The 17921-nt window shown below is 36.2% G+C and overlaps 1 protein-coding gene across 9 annotated transcripts in view; it reads left to right on the top strand.

Moving 5' to 3' along the window:
* LOC118446991 (uncharacterized) overlaps window positions 1-17921 on the top strand; it is a 267347-nt gene that overhangs the window by 149091 nt on the left and 100335 nt on the right. For all 9 annotated transcript variants that reach the window (XM_035878284.2, XM_035878280.2, XM_035878287.2 and 6 more), the window contains one exon: window positions 4714-4851. In XM_035878284.2, coding sequence (XP_035734177.2) covers window positions 4714-4851 — 138 coding nt within the window. The remainder of the gene's footprint in view (window positions 1-4713; window positions 4852-17921) is intronic.

The following is a 17921-nucleotide window of genomic DNA, read 5'->3' as shown; positions in this document are numbered from 1 at the left end:
AAAAAAATGATACAGATTTATGTTTATATAAAACGGATAAATGGAAGAAAGATAAAACATTATTAGACATCTTGACTCGTCTTTAGTGGTTCTTAATGCAGATTCAACCGAAGATATCCCTTAGTGATCTTTTCAACGTGGATCATCACCTCAAACTACAGTACAAAGAGAATTTTTAATGAAAGTTCTTTACATTCTCAAATGGAATCCCTTTTGCAAACAACTTATCATGTCTTAATGTGTGTACAGATTCACTTTCTAATACGTAAGCTATATCATCTTTCAGTTGGATTTTCGTAAAAACCTTTAGAACGTTTTTTTTTTCTTTATATTATATACACTTTTGTTCATTCGACAATCGATTTAAAAGTCGATCAAAGAAAGAAATCCAACATTCGAATAAGTCACAATAGCAAGGAAGAAATAGTGGTCTGACGAGAGAATCAACTCGGCAGGACTCATTTAAATGTATGATACCGCTTGCCTTCTCTTATTGTATTATGGTAAATACGAACTAGTAGCAATCGTTTTGTTCACAGGCGGAGAACGAAGGGTAGAGTGGTCCACCTTGTTCGTTGATTGCAAATTGACTTCGCTACCGAAATAACATCGGCGTACACGTAAAACGTGACTCTTATTGCATCGAATTCGTTACAGCATTCGTACGTGCGAGAGAGAGAGAGTGAGAGAGAGAGAGAGAGAGAGAGAGAGAGAGAGAGAGAAAGAGAGGGATAGAGAGAGAGGACAACGTGTTGAAAAGTTGGAGAAATTTCGAAATGAAAATCATTCTCGCATCTAGTACGATATTACAAGATAGTTTTCATTAGTCCGAGCTACGAGCGTAGGCACTAACGAGCACCCTTCGTAAACGACGAGCTTTCGAAGCTCGGTGCATGGAATATAGCATGGAAGAGCGATTTGCTCGTCGTTTCGCTTGAAATTATATCGTCGCGTCGATGTGAAAATGTTAATCGACAATCACGGGAACGATTGTTGACTATCCTAAATAACCGCCTTAATTGCGACACAGTAATTATAATAGCATGATTATCGGGCGCGCCAACGTTGATTACTACTCGTCCCTGTCTCGTCTATGTCGATCGAATTATGTCGATCGATATGTAATGGATTCGAACGAGAGCTCAAAGGAAGAGGCTTGATTTTTATTTATTTTCTTTTTTTTTTTAACAAGATTTCGTCTAACAACGATTGCTCGTCTTCTTGGTTTGAAGAAAAAGATAAAATGGTTTGAGTGTAAGAGATAAAGAAGACAGACTTGATAGGGAAGGAAAATTCTTTGTTACAAGGATAGAACATATGACGTTAATAACAAGTACAAGAAACGACAGGGAGTAATGACTTTCATTAATTCAAAGAGTTAGGCCAGGTAATAGAATCTTTCACCTTAATTTTAATAATGCGCTTTTGTATTCGGGATCTTTGGTATGTTTGATTGCAACGTAATAGGAGCTCGTTCGTTTGCCACCACAGTACTACTACTAATACTACCACTACTATCATCATCACCACCACTACCACCATCAGTGCTGTCGCGAAAGCTTTTAATTAACCATAGAAGAGAGAGAACGAAGCGTCGGCAACGCGAAGGGCGACAGTAGCGAGGTCGACGACGTTTCTCGAGGATATTTTCACAAAGCCGACTCGAAATCGACGAGATAGTCGAGAAAGGACGCTTTCTTGAAGTTGGCTTTGCTGGAGACAAGGACAAGAATAGAAGGAGGACTAGGCAAAGGAGCTTCGTAGCATCGTCGTGGCAAGAGTTGAACTTCTCAAGACAGTACAGTGTACGATCGAGATAATGACTGGAGCTTATGCTACACAAAGGGAGAATACCAGCCGCGGCTCGGACTTGGAACGCGACATTTGTGCGCTATAGCTTAAGTTTCGTAATACCACTACTTGTACAGCCGGCTGTTCTGATACGAAAGATAGTAAAGAGAGATCTACTACGTGGACTGTTCTCTCTTTAACTAAATTTGCATATCCCCTATCTTCAAAAAAATTTACCGTGTTTTACCTGTCTTTTTTTATACGTGCCTTTTTTCATTTTCTCTCCCTCTCTCTCTCTCTCTCTCTCTATCTATTTATCTATCTATCTATCTATCTATCTATCTATGTATCTATCTATCTATCTATCTATCTATCTATCTATCTACCTCTCTTTATTTTTTGTTCGAATTATAACAAAGCTTATAATCTTTTTGCAGACGAGAAGCGAGAATATTTTGCTTGATTGCGCTGCGTCCCAAAAGAACGTAATCCAATTCAGCCCATTTCTTTTTACCTCTTCAGCCGGACACTCGAAACAAGCGGCATTCATTGGCATTCCCATGGATATACCGTTCCTCGAATCAACCTACGTACATTCTCGCAACGTTAATTTATCAAAGGGAGAAAGAAAAAAAAAACGATTATTAAATGGAAGATCCTCGATAGGGAGGATGGTATACGGTTTCGTCGGAATAACGCGTATCGCGGTGTTGGCGGCATCCAGTTTTGGATGAGATGAGACTAGAGTAAACGATATTTGCGAGGTTGGAAGATCGATAGCAATTTAGCCACCCTTCGCCATTCTGTAGGAGCACCACCGGAGCATCCCCCGTAACACCGAACGCTACGGGTGGTAACCTCTCCTCCTTTCTTCTGTACGAGCAATCCCCCCACCCTAACTATCTACCATCTCTTTACCTCGTCTCCGGTTCGTCTCTTTGCATCTCTGCAACGTGGCCTAGTCGGAACTCATCCATATACATCGGGAAAATTAATATCTGCCCTTCGTTGGCTTCGTTCGCTTCGTTCGCGCTCTGAATAAACTCGCTCGTGAGTTTTCTCTCTCTCTCTCTCTCTCTCTCTCTCTCTTATATTCTCTTTCTCTTTCTCTCTCTCTCTCTCCTTCTTCTTCTTTTCCTCCTTCGTTCTTCTTTTCTCGTTCTCCACGATAACGATCGAATCTCTCACCTTTTTTCTTCCTCGTTTCCTCTTCTCCTACAGCTCACCTTTCGGAGCAGCTTCGATGAATCGCGCTTCTCTCGGCACCCTCGTCTCTTTATCCTTCTTTGAACGAAAATAAATTTGAAAAGTTTGCCAATAACATTATTACTGTGGGACACACTCTCGGCTACTGTACATGGATATTCGGGTATGTATGTGTGTGTCTATCTGTAAGATCGTGTACTCGTAATAACGAGTAGGTATCGAGTCCCACTTCTTACAAGCCTACCGCTTAATGTTATCGACATAATTTGTGAGCTCAAGGTTTACGTTGGTCGAGCGAGATTGCGTTTCACCGAAGACAAATCGTTCCTTTTCCTTTATCCTCCTAGCAATATCTTTCTTCTTTCTTTTCTTTCTTTCTTTCTTTCTTTCTTTCTTCCTTTATCTTGCTCTGTAATAGAGAACATCGATCGTAACTATAGTATTATGTTCGTGTTAACCGCTATGTTACCAATTTTTTTTTTAATTTAAGATATCGTATCTCAGCGCACCTGAGTACAAACGATTTAAAAAAAGGTTTATCATGTAAAACATTAGAAATGTAAATATGATCGATACAATGAACGTGTATCATTGCAAATTTCAAAGTCCAGTCATGGAAATGCGTTAAAAATCATTGGTAGAAATCCACAACGTTTTAAATACATATTTATAACAACACGCAACTTTTTCTCTTGCAGTTACATACTCGTGCAACTTTGCAGTATATTCAGCAATGCTCAAAATATTGATAAAAAAGAACCAGCACCAGTATAGAACGTTAGTATATATAGCGTACGTACGAAAGCACGAATAACATCTCTCGTTCGATGTTAATTCGAGAATGCGTTGGTCATCCCATTCAAGCCCCTTTTCTCTCTTGTGATTCGACGATGTAACGAAAGATAATGCCCGGCATATATCTGAACTGCTTATATTTACATATTTAACTAACCCAAGCGGGGTGGTGCTACGGTGTAAGCATTAACGCAAATACAAACGCATAATCTCGAATGTATTAATTCAGGCCGAAGTGCATACTCTTGCACGCTACAGATAAATACTAACGTATACCTACATAACCCATCACATGCGGACTAGAAATGTCGATAGTCATATGTTAACGTTTATATATATATATATGCTCCGTAAAATATTTTTTATATCGTACATGCATATGTACATACAATGTATGCATACATGCATATATACATGCATGCATAGATGCATGTATGCATGTATGTATGCACATATGTAAAATGTACGAGCAAATGAGAACAGATTTTATTCATCAGCTGAAAGTACATATGTATGTGCACCTCTTGACGAATTAATCCTGAAACATAAAAAAAAAATCACGATGCGAAGCAAAGACTGCATTCTATGAATTATTTGCAATAAGAATAAACGTAGCCGATTTTTCTTTCGTTCACGATCATAATATCCTAAAGAATTTATCAAAGCACAAGACGTTAATAACGCGTTACTTCAAGTTCGCGTTACTACAAGTGATGCCAATTATTTACATGGCACGCGTTCGCTCGCGACGCGCGAAGAATCTTGTTCGTTTGTCAACACGATCTTTGCCAAGCTCGAGGTCGATCTCGATCTGGCATCGGAAACTATCCACTTTGCGATAGTTGTTCTATCGAATGAAACGTTTTGCTATATAACATCGAAAATTTTTCATCTCATTAAACTCGATCTTTCATTTTTCAGGAAATAGCAGTTTGGAACTGTTTGATAGCGAAAGCGGGCCGGACCTCACGTTATCGCCGCAAACCTTTACATCGACGGCGGAAGCTTTCATCAACGATAACAGCGATAGCCTCGGTGTTCCGGGAGACAACGATACGGGTAAGTTATTCGAGATCGAGGTCGACAGTCGAAAATTTGCGTTGTCGATGAGTTAACGCGTTCACTTTATAGGATAGGATCAGGATATCGAAATACGTCGATAATATTATAAATAATAATTTCAAAAGTATTGCAAATTATGTATTTATTTATTGATCATTTTTAGATTCATTTAGATTCATAAATTATACAATCTTGTACACTATGTACGATATTTGACCCAAAGATAAATCCTATATACTTGCATATAAAATGCTTTATTTCAATCGATCAATTTTAAATGAACTCATTTTGGATATAAAATTAATGAAAATATTTGTTACAAAGGATTCATTATTATAAACATAAAGCATACTCATGCATAAATACTTTGAGGAACACTTTTCATTATTGAACGATAAATTTGTTAAGATACTTGGTGTATAATTTCGTTCGCAATACCGATTAGAAAACGAGAGAGTGCGTCGACCCATTAAAATCGTTATGTCACGAAGACATGAGGATAAAGAGAGGAAAGGGGTAAATAGGGTTGCGACGGCTGCGATGAAACCGACGACAATACATTAACGTAATTGTTGCGCTCTCTCCTCTTAGAAATGCGATGCTCACCACATTCGGAACACGTTGGAGATGTGGTATAACTAGTTCAAACAAGTCGGGGAGACCATTTCCGCGCGTGTGCCGCGGCATATAATGCCTATTGTTTCCGGTACATAGAAAGGACTTGAGGGCGGTTGTATGCGAGCGCCACGGAGTCATGCATTGTTTCCTCGGGCACGCATTGCTCCGGTAATCAAGACGCGTGCTGCTACCTTTAAATATCACCTTCCGACTATTTCATATACACTCATACTTTTCGTTGTTGTATAATGCGTCGCTACCGTCAACGCCGTGTTAATTTTTTAATACCATAGCGTAAATCGAGGAGTGATGGTTTACTGTTTTTAAAAGTTTCATTACATTGTAAATTTGATCAATATTCAAAAATTATCAAAGCAGATAAATATATTTGTAAATTTTGTAGAGACATGAGAGATTATAATTTCATGATAAAACTAAAAAATAGTCCTAGATTTTTGTAAAAAAAAAAGAATTGTTTATCATACATCTGAATTGTATGGGAGAGATACTTCATGATTCAGAATATCATGACCCAGATAAAATTACATTTAATGACGTACTGGAGATTGGATTAGTTTTATTGATCATTTTGTTTGACATACCTGTCACAGGAGTACTTTTATTAATTACTTGCGAATAATCAGGTGAAACTTGTTCTGGTTCTTTATTTTCTTTTGTATATTTTTCTGTTACATGAGGTACATGGTTGTTGTTTTTCATTTAAGAAAGCGCATAATATACCTTTATCTTTAGAAATGATTAATCTAAAGAATAAAAATCCATTATTTTCATAAGCCAAGTTTACATTGTATCTAAGAATGTAACAATGTATATTTTTATGATGGACCAATAAAACTGAGCCATCAATCCCAAGAGTCAGAGAATGATGACTTGCTTTTTCAATAATGTTATAATAATATTTTATCACACGATTACAAACATAACTATATACTACATTAATGTAGTAATTATATACTATATTAATATACTATATTAATGCACTATAATACAATTATATACTGTATTAATATAGTGGATTCAAAAAATTATTATTTTTTGATAAATTGTTACTAAATAATGATTTAAAAAACAAGCAAAAAATTTCAGAGAATACTTAATTTCTACATTATAAATAACTTATCTAATTTTTTAATTGAAAACAAATTGTTCGTGAGTTTTTTTTAATAATTGTCAGTCCTATCAGTATTTAATCCTAAAAATATTTGAAAATTGGACTATCTACAAAATATAAGACCGAATCGTTTTATTCAGAATTACTCTATTAATTTGGATGAAGATCGATGATTAAAAAAGAAGAAAAAAAAATAAAGTTTAGCTATCTTGTTTGTTTTTGAAGAAGAAATTATGTGGGAGTGAGAAGCACACGCTAGATAATAAACATTCATGGAACATAAAATTCGAGCTAAAAAGCAGCACATTACTCATCTAAATCCGAACTAAAGAAAGCAAATTTATATGTAGGTATGCATTATCACGTTTTGTCTTTGCTTCGCTAGTCATTTTTCTTCTAGAATCATTATCCCACGTGCGTATTTTCTACTCCCTTACTTTATTTATTTCTTAAAATCATTATTTTCTTCTTTATGAATTTTCTAATATATTTACTTTTCTCGCAGATTGATCATAATTGTTATCATTTGTTAATTCGAAGTTAAAGTATTGCTTCATTTGATAATCTTGATAGGTATACATGTTGTATAGGATAAATCTAATTGCGATCTGTGGCAATTAGGATCTCCAGAGAATCGATTAGATAAGCTATTTGCCATTCGACTCGATCCATTTGATTTGTACGTTCCATTCGAGCATTCACCTTTCTATCGATTCGCTTGTTCCATTTCAGTTTCTCTCTTTTTTTTCCACCCTTCATTACTCGCCAATTTCTCGTTGGGCACGACCGAAGAGCAAAGTGGAAAGTGGCGAGGAATGGTTGGCTGGATTTATCGAGGCTGGTTTGCGGTAAGAGAACTACGCGCGGCTTTACGATGAAGACCAAACGGATTTTGCGCGGCAAACTGTGAACGTGATCTAGATATACATACGTATAAACTATAGACTGAAAAGAATAATTGGGTTCAAACGTTTTATATAGTGCATCCTTTTTCAAATTATTCGCGCGAAGTTCAAATTAACTATTTAATAAATATAGAAGAGATAAAATAAAATTTTCTTTTCGTTATAAAAATGAAAAGAAAAACTCCTTCCTATTTCTGATGAAAAATTTTATTACCATCTTTGATAGATAAATTTGATATTTGTATACATCGATTAAAATAATACACTCGGTATATATAAATATATTACGCGTATATATGTAGGGTAATTCCAAATGAGATGAACTTGCGGGTGACACGACTCAATCAATATAATCTAATTTTCAGATATTTTTAATGATAGGACTGACAATTATTAACAAAACTCATTAACTCTTTATTTGTTTCTCATTAAAAAATTAGGTATATTATTTGTAATATAGAAATTAAATACTCTCATAAATTTTCTGTTCTTTCTTTAACTCATAATTTACTAACCATGATTATTCGCAAACAATTAATAAAAATACTCCCAACACAAATACGAGAGACAAAATGTTCAATAAAATTAATCCAATTCTTTGTACGTCATCAGTTATAATTCAGCTACTTAGAAAACGTAGGAGAAGTTACTTCAATTTTGACATCTCTCAAAGAATATTGAAAAAAGAAAAAATAGAGGAAATCGAAATTGGAAGAATCTCAAGCGGCAAAAATAACAAAACGTGATAAACATTTTGATAAGTCAAAACGCGAAAAGTTTATGGAAGATTCATCTTCGGATAAACATTTTTCAATGCAGAAAGTTTTGTGGAAGAAGATAATGTTGAATACATCAGGTGTGGGGAAAAGTACAGCTGTACATCGGATTCGATGTGTTTGATGTAAGAAGTTTACGAAGAATATTCAACATTTTTGAATTTATGTTTTTGAATATATCTTTGTGGAGAAATTTTCTAAAAGCAAAAGAAATAATTTTTCTTTCGGTTATATTTGAAATTTTTTTTTACCTACGCTATGACATCCAGACAGTCGGGATAAGATGAAATTGTGCATAGGAAACAATTTCTTTTTCTTTTTTTTCTTGTTTCACAAAAATGTATGATTACTTTTTAGTTTTATCTTGATATAATTTCTCATGTATTTACTTATGGAAACATATTTTTCTCCTTTGAATATCGATTAAATTTACAATGTATTGAAGTTTAAAAAAAAAAGTGGGCTATTACTTCTCGATTTACTCTAAATATAATCAGAACATAATAAAAAGAGTAATGAATCGAAGACGAGTCGACATAACTCGCTTGGGCCGAGTAGAACTTTTGCACGAGCATAAGTTCATTATAACAATTTTGGTACGAATTGTTAAGGTGAGAGAGAGAGAGAGAGACAAAGAGAGAGAGAGAGAGAGTGAGAGAGAGAGAGAGAGAAAGAGAGAAGGAGAATAGGAGAGCCACGAAGGGATGTTCCGTACAAGTTCTCGATGGTGGTGAGAGCCGCGGGCGAACGCTTCTGCTCGCTCCCCCCTTCCTTATGAATAAATTTCGATGCGACGAGATAATATTTGCATATTACCAGTTATACGTGTACACTTGCTATAGTTGGAATCCTTGCAAAACCTTTGCGGAAGCTTCGCGGAACTTTGCTTCTTTTCGATTGAGAATCGATTTTTACCTTCTTTTCTTGATTTCAGTAACGAGGAAGCCGATAGAAAAGCAAAATTCAGCGTCGTTTTATGAATAATAAAATTGATCAATAAAATTTATACTTTTCGAAGGCGTGTTCAATTTTTCTTTTTTTATTCTTTACATGGAACTTTTTGTGGAATTAATAAAGAAACAGGAAAAAGATGAGTCCACTTTCAAAACGTATCGATTCATACTCAGAAAGAAGAATTCGTGGACTAAAATAACTTCACGATTTTTCATTTTTTTATTCGCATATCGTAAAAAAGATAAAATGTTATTGGCGCTTGAAAAAAAAAATATAAAATTTAATGTGGTGTAAAAGAGATATTCCTTTTGTACAGAAAAAAAGATATAATTATTAGTTTATTGATAATGTTTATTAAAAAATTAAAATTTTTCAAAGGAAGGATATGCATTTATTTACTTCTTCTTTCTTTTTCCACTTTTTCACACTATTCGATTTAAGGAACGAAAATACTTTAGTATATTTCTTCATTGAATTTTATTGTATTTAAAATAACTTTTGGTTTTTTAATTGCTTAATTTTTCTTTTTGAAAGTTTTTACCACTGAAAGATAGATTAGATCTTTCGATACGAAGGCAGGATGCTTGAAATTGTAAATAATATATAATCGAAGCATCAAATCGTCTATAAACAACTTTCGCACATAATCGATCGATATATCACGAAAGGGCTCACGTGGTTTACGTTTATGACTTTACGGGATTGATTTGACACAGAGCACTTGTTGCCGCGGGAGATCGCAGTCGAGTTCGCGAAAGAAATGAACAATCGTTGTTGCAAGTAAAAAAATTGTATTTTTCTGCCGTTTGTTAATAGTTTTCGAAAAGATGGAATACGATATTACATTTCACGAAGGCTTAAATCGTCGATAAAATGTATTTTTAAGTAGCAAATAATATATTGGAATGTTCGCTTATTAAAAAGTTCGGTTAAACTTTCTTTAACAATATCCTCGATAGAGAGGAGTTTGGAGTTTTGTTCGAACGATTGAATCAAAGCAATCAAGACAAAGTAGTTGATCTAGCTCTCTCTCTCTCTCTCTCTCTCTCTCTCTCTTTCTCTCTCTTTCTCTCTCTCTCTTTCTCTTTCTCTCTTTTCTACGAAGACACAAAAATATGATAAATCATTTTTGTTTTTATTTTCCGAACGAGATTGTAAAGCTCGACATCTCTCTCTCTCTCTCTCTCTCTCTCTCTCTCTCTCTCTATATATATATATATATATATATATATATATATATATATCTTTTATCGTATTTTTTCTTAGGCTTATTCTCTCGTTCCAAAATAAACTAAAAGAAACAAATTTTTACGAGGTTAGCCCCTCAAAAAATTTGATACCTATTTCATCGTGTCACATTCAATGAAAAAATTTCCTGTTACATTCCTACCGATGATCGAACAAGGAAGTATCGATTGGCTAAGTTTTCGCATAATAATGACGTTACTTGATAAAAAATTATTGTCAGGTTTATTAAAGTAACGGGCGTGTGTTCAATACGGTCTAAGAAAAGTGGCAGTATTTTCAGTAAATAACGATGATGCGCGGAATTCCCTTCGATTCGCGAATATCAACCATCAGTTTCTTCTTTTATCGGAACTTGTTTCACTGAGAAGAACGAAGAAGAACGATACATGGATGGAAAACTCGAGCGAACTCAAGGGAACTCGAATGCGGTTTTGCTTCTCTTCTTTTTTCTTTTCTGATCCTCTTCAGCACTCTCCTTTTTCATCCTCCATCGAAGAGAAATCACTTTGCTCGAGAGAGTCTCCTCTGGGAGAGCCGGCTGTGCGCTTTCAAACACATCGGGATTACGTCGAAAAGCTTATGGATTCCTTATCCAATCTCTCAAACTACCATCAGATTCCGGACTTACAGAGCGGACATCGTCTAGCCTAGCGGATAGTCCGCTTCTATCTTGCCTAGAGATCGCTCGTAAAAGGTCTCGTTCGATGTAACACGCTTGGTGGAAGTCTTACTTTGACTTCAATTCGAAGTTTCACGACGTTGACTTTTTTCTCTTCCATTCTTTCCTCGGATTTTTAAAACGCGATGAAATGTGAAATGTAAAAACTTTTTAGATTCTTAAGATAAAATATAAGAAAGGTAAAAAGAGAGATGAAGATGAAAATATGTCTGATAACATAAATCGTATAAATGTGTACGTATTGTTGAGAGGGAAATTTATATAAGGATGTTCTGAAAATGCTCAGAAAATAATAGGTAGTTTTCAGACATCTAAGATTCGTTTAAAAATTACGACAAATGAGAGATTGATTGAGAAATACCTATCACGTAAATGCTCCTGATCGAATAGATTATTGATTAGCCAAATAGTATATAGTTGTAAATAATGTTAATAAAGTTTTCTTTACGTTCCTTCGCGAGTTTACGGAAAAAGAAAGAAACAAGCAAAAAGGATCGATGAAATAAAATTGTTGCTTTTGATGCTAACTATCCGTAACCGCAATGCACTAGTAATACAATTTTATTGCAGTAAAGCGTGTCTTTACTGTACGGACGATGATTCTTTCTCTTTCTCTCTTTTTCTTTCTCTCTCTTTTTCTTTCTTTCCTTCTCTCGGAGGATACGCTACAACCTACCTCTTAAATTACCTCTTAAAACTCTTTAGTTACGCGTTATTAAAATCGCATGGCTTTTGCCACTAGGAACTATAATTTCTATGTTGCGCTTTTTATGAGAACTTTTAAGAAAATTTTTCTCCTCTTCCTCGATGACGTGAAAATAAAAAGAGAAAAATCGTAGACATGATGAAAGTAGGCTCATTTATGTCAGTCATTAGAAGAAAAGTTAAAGAGAGAGAGAGAGAGAGAGAGAGAGAGAGAGAGAGAGAGAGAGAGAGAGAGAGAGAGAGAACATTCAGAAGCCTAACGGTCGTTCGTTGCTCGAGACAGGTTGGAGTTAATCAACGTCGAAAAGAGTGCCTTTGATCGTGTAGAAGCGCCGACAGTCGAGCCCCTTTCGCGCCTGCGAAAAGCTTTATGTGCCCGGAGACGGAGAACTTAAATTGAAGGTGTCCTCAACAGTGTAAAAGAGACCAAGAAAAAGGAAGAAGAGTAGGATAAAGAAGGAGTAAAAGAGAGGAGGCTTGCAAAAAGAATAAATATACAAAGAATTGGTCGGGTGACGAAGAAAATGACGACGAACGGAAGGAGAAAAGGAAGAATCCTTCGCTAAAGGAAAAGTGCTAGACGTTGAAAGGAAAACCTTGATAGCGAGGAGATGGAGGAAAGATGTAGGCAACGAAAGGATCACAAGCAGAGTCTTTTTTTTATCGCTCTTTCGAAAGGCATTTTAATAATCGCGACTAAAGAGAACAATGCTGGACGTTCAAAGTCATGCGAATTGCCATTAGGATTTTTTTCCATGAGGTGATAATGAAGCGCAAATAGTTCGACTATTCGCGTGAAGTCAACGTTAAACGTAATAGAGAATATAAACGTAACAAAGCTAGTTTCCTTTTTTCTTTCTCAAACAAAAGTATCTATCGGAAATAATTCAAGACCGGAAGCGATTTTTGATCGAACGATTTTCTCTTCTCTAGAAATGAGAAAAAACGAGGTATTTTAAATTATCATCGTTAGCTTTGATCGCAAGAATATTATTTTTCATGAAAGTAGATCTTTATACGTTCCCAAAAAGAATCAATGTTTTTTACAAGACAGTTAAATGTTTGAAAATGTCAATGAACGTTTATACGGCTAGAAAAGTGTATGAAGATAGGCAAATATAATACATATTAAAAATTCCAGTGTCGTTTTTTGATGTTTTGAAACAATGTCATAACTTTAATATAGGTATGTAACTAAAGGAATTTCTATTTTAATTAATCTCGCAAGAATACTTCAGATTTGCTTCGGCGACCTTTTCTCTTGGTAAAAAGAGGAAGGACAGAAGGGGGACAAATTGGCTCGTATCTTTCGACATTTTCAAGAAGCGAACTTGAAAAGGGGGAATAGTCGTCGGAAGAGTCATTGCGAAAAGGGGAAGAATTGCGTATTGAGAAGGTAAACGTAGCATGTGGTCCAAAAACAGGCAACTCTTGAACTTCTCTCTCTCTCTCTCTCTCTCTCTCTCTCTCTCTCTCTCTCTCTCTCCCTTTATTCGTAGAAATTTAATCCAGGAGGAACGTAGCGCTTTCCCAAAACGATTTTCAACGATTAGGTGGCACAGAAAGGAGAAAGAGGAAGACGAGGAAAAGCGTTAGTCGTCCTGCTAGAGCTGGAAGCAAATAGCCGAATAAAAACGTCCGGATGGCAATTTGGTGGATGTCGCTCGGTAGGGGAGGTTGAAAAAGGGTGAGGAAAAGGAACAGGAGAGTACGAACGACGTCGGGAAGCTCGGTGAAACGCAGAGGACGGAAAAGGGAATGGGTTATTAGAGTATAAAGTGTAGGGAAAGGGAGAGTGAGTGAGAGAGAGAGAGAGAGAGAGAGAGAGAGAGAGAGAAATCGAGACGCGACTGCGTGCTCGTTTGTGAATATTTTTCTACAGCCTAATGCCAGAATAACGGAAAACGACGATTATCATTCTTTTCTACTAAAGTCTACGGCACGTTTAAAAACAGTCGCTTTTACCTTCGATGTCAAATGGAAAGGGATGAGGGAGAAAGCGAGGGGATTAGAACGTGCATTACTGCGAAACGATACGATAAGGACGATCGTTTCCACCGATGATCTCGTAACGAGCGCAGATTCTGTGTGGAAACGAGAGCGGATGTTCGTGCTTTTTGGATCTCTCGTAATTCTTCTCGCGACTGGGTAAGCCATTAACGATTCTTGATGCACGTTTTTCCTCTTCCGAGATAAATCGATATCTGAAATCGAAACGTCAGGAATGATATATAATTTTGTTTAGCTCTGGGGAACAGGTGAATCCGTAAATATATTTGAATAAATATACGATTCCATTTTAATGAGAAATAAAAATATTATGAAAGAGAGAGAGAGAGAGAGGGAGAGAGAGAGAGAAAGAGAGAGAGAGAGAGAGAGAGACAGAGAGAGAGAGAGAGAGAGAGAGAGAGAAAGAAAACAAATACGATCGACAATCATCCTTAAGTATTTGGACAATTCTTTCTGATTAATAAAGTTAATATATAAGCCAATGTAATAATTATCACAGGTTATTCGTCATGCGTAATTTAAAAATGTAAGCCATTGAGAGACATTTATAAGGCGATATATATATATATATATATCGTCGCTGAGTTACATTTTAAAGTAGATACGATTATAAGGTTAAATGTGGAAAGCACATAGAGTAAAGGTAGATCGAAAGGTGAACGATTGTGTCAGAAATGATCGTGTCGACGAGCGAGTTAGAAATGGAACACTTAATTGCGCCGCGTTCGGCTGCACAATTTTACCTGTGATTGATGCACGTTCCGCCATGGAGCGCGATGCAGTACGATGCACTGTCCCTCTATTGGTATGCAGCCGCAAACGAGAAGTAAATTGATCGAGACGGAAGCATCGAAGTGCGCGCAGTTGAAATTTGACCACGAGCCGTCTCCTCTTCCGGCTTTCTCCGTTCTAACTGTAGTTTCTATAATGCACCGTGCTACGTTCTTGGATAGTATGCGTAACTCTACCATCTCCATAGTTCACACACTTAAAAACTTGAAAAGAACACGCACGTTACGTGACTCTCGAATTTATCCGCGAAATGACAGACGAATACGAGATTTATTTAAAAGCACTATGAATTTTTATGAGGAGCTATTTCTCTCTCTCTCTCTCTCTCTCTCTCTCTCTCTCTGTTTCTTTAGTTTTTTTCATTTTTTATCGATCGCTTTACGATCCAATGCAAGAACTTTCAATTCTAGACGATATGTAAGCTATTTCGAAAACTGATGAATCCTTTTACAAAGCTTTGTCAATACATGTATTTTCACAATTTCTATCGTCAACGGAAATACGAATAGAACGTAGCCGTAGATGGAAACGTGAGAGAAGATAAAACGGCAGAAGGGAGGAATCTGGAAGGTACATTACTTTTCTCGCGACTCTTTCTCTTCGTTCGTTCATAGAAGAAGCGTTGGGAAATAGCAATTTGCTTCGCTACCACCTTAGTGAAAATCACCTCGAAGTATCCCTGATAGCTTCCTTCACGCCATAGATACTCTACGTCTTTGATGCTCTTTCTCTTTTCTTTCTATTTCTTTTTACTTTTTTTTTCCTAGAGAAAAACGGGTCTGCTGCTGTTCAAAAAGAAAAAACTTTCTTCGTGTCGATACGCGAAAAATTGTTGCCTCTAAATACTGTTGAAATAGAAAAGAAAAAAGCAGAGAATAAAAGAAAGTAAGTTAGAGAAAGAAGGAACGATCAATTTCGCGACATGTTTCGAAGCTTGTAGTGATCATGATAATATTAGTGGATTTGAAGATCATGCGGTTTGGCGTGAAGTAATTATTTGGATCAATGCGGCGTGCTTTGTCGTTGTTATTAGTCTGAAATTAATGGTGAAATAATCGATCATATACCGCGTGTGCCGAATCAAGATAGTAAATTATTAGATTATCATTTAGCTTTCACCATGGTCATTTCTTTAGGCAAAAATCATTTGGCGAAATGATGATACGATTGAACGATAAAGCTTCGATTTGCGGTATTGATGAATGAAAAGTATATCTCGACTTATCGATTCGGTTTGTATCGTCGTTGAAAGATGAAATGATACATGGTTGAACGTTGGCAAAGCTTATGGTACATCAATCGTATTTTATGCGGCTTTATATTTCGCAATATTTCATTCGTAAACAGGGACATCTCATTTCGCTACATTAACATTTGAGACATGGCACGTTAGGTCCGTTATTTCATAAGTAATGCTTTTTTGAAACATGTCAGAAATCGAGTAAGTTTTCTCGAGAAAAAGTATTTCGATGTATAGGTTTATATCTACTTGTATATATGAAAGATAAAAAGAGAGAATAAAAGAAAAAGAAATATTTTCTAACCTACAAACGTTCATTCGATAATTACGAAAATATTCAATCATAATCAGGATATACCATTCGTCATATCAAGTTTCGCCAGTTTCAAAAACGCATCACACGAATATATCTGCATACGAATGAACTAACATCACCATCATCATTTGCATTCACGTTTTGCGCCAACGATCCTAGTTGGATGAGAGCAAAGAATCCATGGAAGAAAGGAAAATGAGAAGAGGTAACGGAGACACTTCCTTTATTCCAATAACCAAGATTCGCGTATAAATATGTATTTGGGGAGAAGATATTTAATTATTCCGCGCGAACGTCCTCGCTTTTTCCACTTCCCTTTTTACCTTTTCATTTCTTTCGCTCCAACTCGTTCTGCTCCCGCTTCTTCTTTTTCGTTCGCTCTTCGCGTGTATTCCCTGTCTCTCTGTCTCTCTGTCTTTTTCTCTCTTTCTCTTTTTTCTCTTACCATTTCTTTCCGTTCTTCTTTTATGCTTCGTTCCACTCGCGTTTTTCATAGCGAGTTAATGAAAATGTCACAAAGATTTGCACGGACACACTGCGAGAGAATACACCACGACAGCCGTAATCAATTATCTACGATTCACGAGGCTCAATTTACTTGCCGCATACAATGTCCTGTGCGAATATGGGAACTATGAGCGCGATGTGTCGTCATAAAGTAACTGAATCGTTTTTACCCGGCACGTCTCTCTTTCTCCACGTTCTCGATCTCACTCGCTTCTTCATCGTTCTTTCCATACTTGATCTTTTTACGGATCATCGTTTTTATCGCTCTTTGCCTGCAACGACATCGACTTCCTATAATTTTCATAACGCTTCACCGGAGTTTCACGTCGTTGGACAAAATAAAAAAAGAATGAGAAAGAAGAGGGGAAAAACGACGTATAGAGAAAACAAAGTTTGACGTGCTCGACAACGAAATACGCTTTTATTTCATCCGACGGCGATGAAACGCGTTGATCGAACGTTTATTGGACGCGTAATAATAAATGTTGGATGATTTTCGTGGGGCGAAAAAAAATAACCACTTTTAAATCTCATCTGGACGATGCAAGTCGTGAACGTTCGTGTCGAGTGGAAAGAGAACGTACGTGGGTGGACAAAAAGTGTTAAGCAAATTCAAAGAATGACAGAGAGCGTTGATCATGTTGAACGAAGAAGGATGATCGCTCAAAACTTTCACGTTTGTAACTCTGTTAATTTCGTTAACTCAACGATATTTAAACCGTCGTCTTTCACATGTTTAAAAAGTTTTCGTCGATACGAGTTCGACGTGTCAGCTTTTAAAATTTTTTACCATGTCAATCTAAAACACTTTAAGAAATCATTTTTTAACGTAGCAAAGGCTGTTTAAGTATCATTGATAGTTCCTTTAAAAACTTTTGAAAGTTAATTTGAGTTGAAAGATGGACGTGAAAGCTACGCTCGATTTTCTCGTAGAATACTTTACGGAAATAGATAGCATCTTTCACACGGATACGCACCAAGAAAGAAAAACTAGAGTAGAAAGATACAGTTTGATTTCCTGCTTACTTTCGAGAAACGATAGAACTATAAGGAGAGACGTTCCGTAAACTGTGCGAGCGTATCTACGACCGATGACTTAATCATTTATCGAATATGTGAAGATCGATAACATGTAATTTTCCACGTTGGCTTATTTCCCGAAATTGCTCGGTGAGAAACCGTCCC

Source organism: Vespa mandarinia, chromosome 1, assembly GCF_050613455.1.
Source record: "Vespa mandarinia isolate Hongniang chromosome 1, ASM5061345v1, whole genome shotgun sequence".
Classification (NCBI taxonomy): domain Eukaryota; kingdom Metazoa; phylum Arthropoda; class Insecta; order Hymenoptera; family Vespidae; genus Vespa; species Vespa mandarinia.
This window is presented reverse-complemented; position numbering and strand designations above follow the sequence as displayed.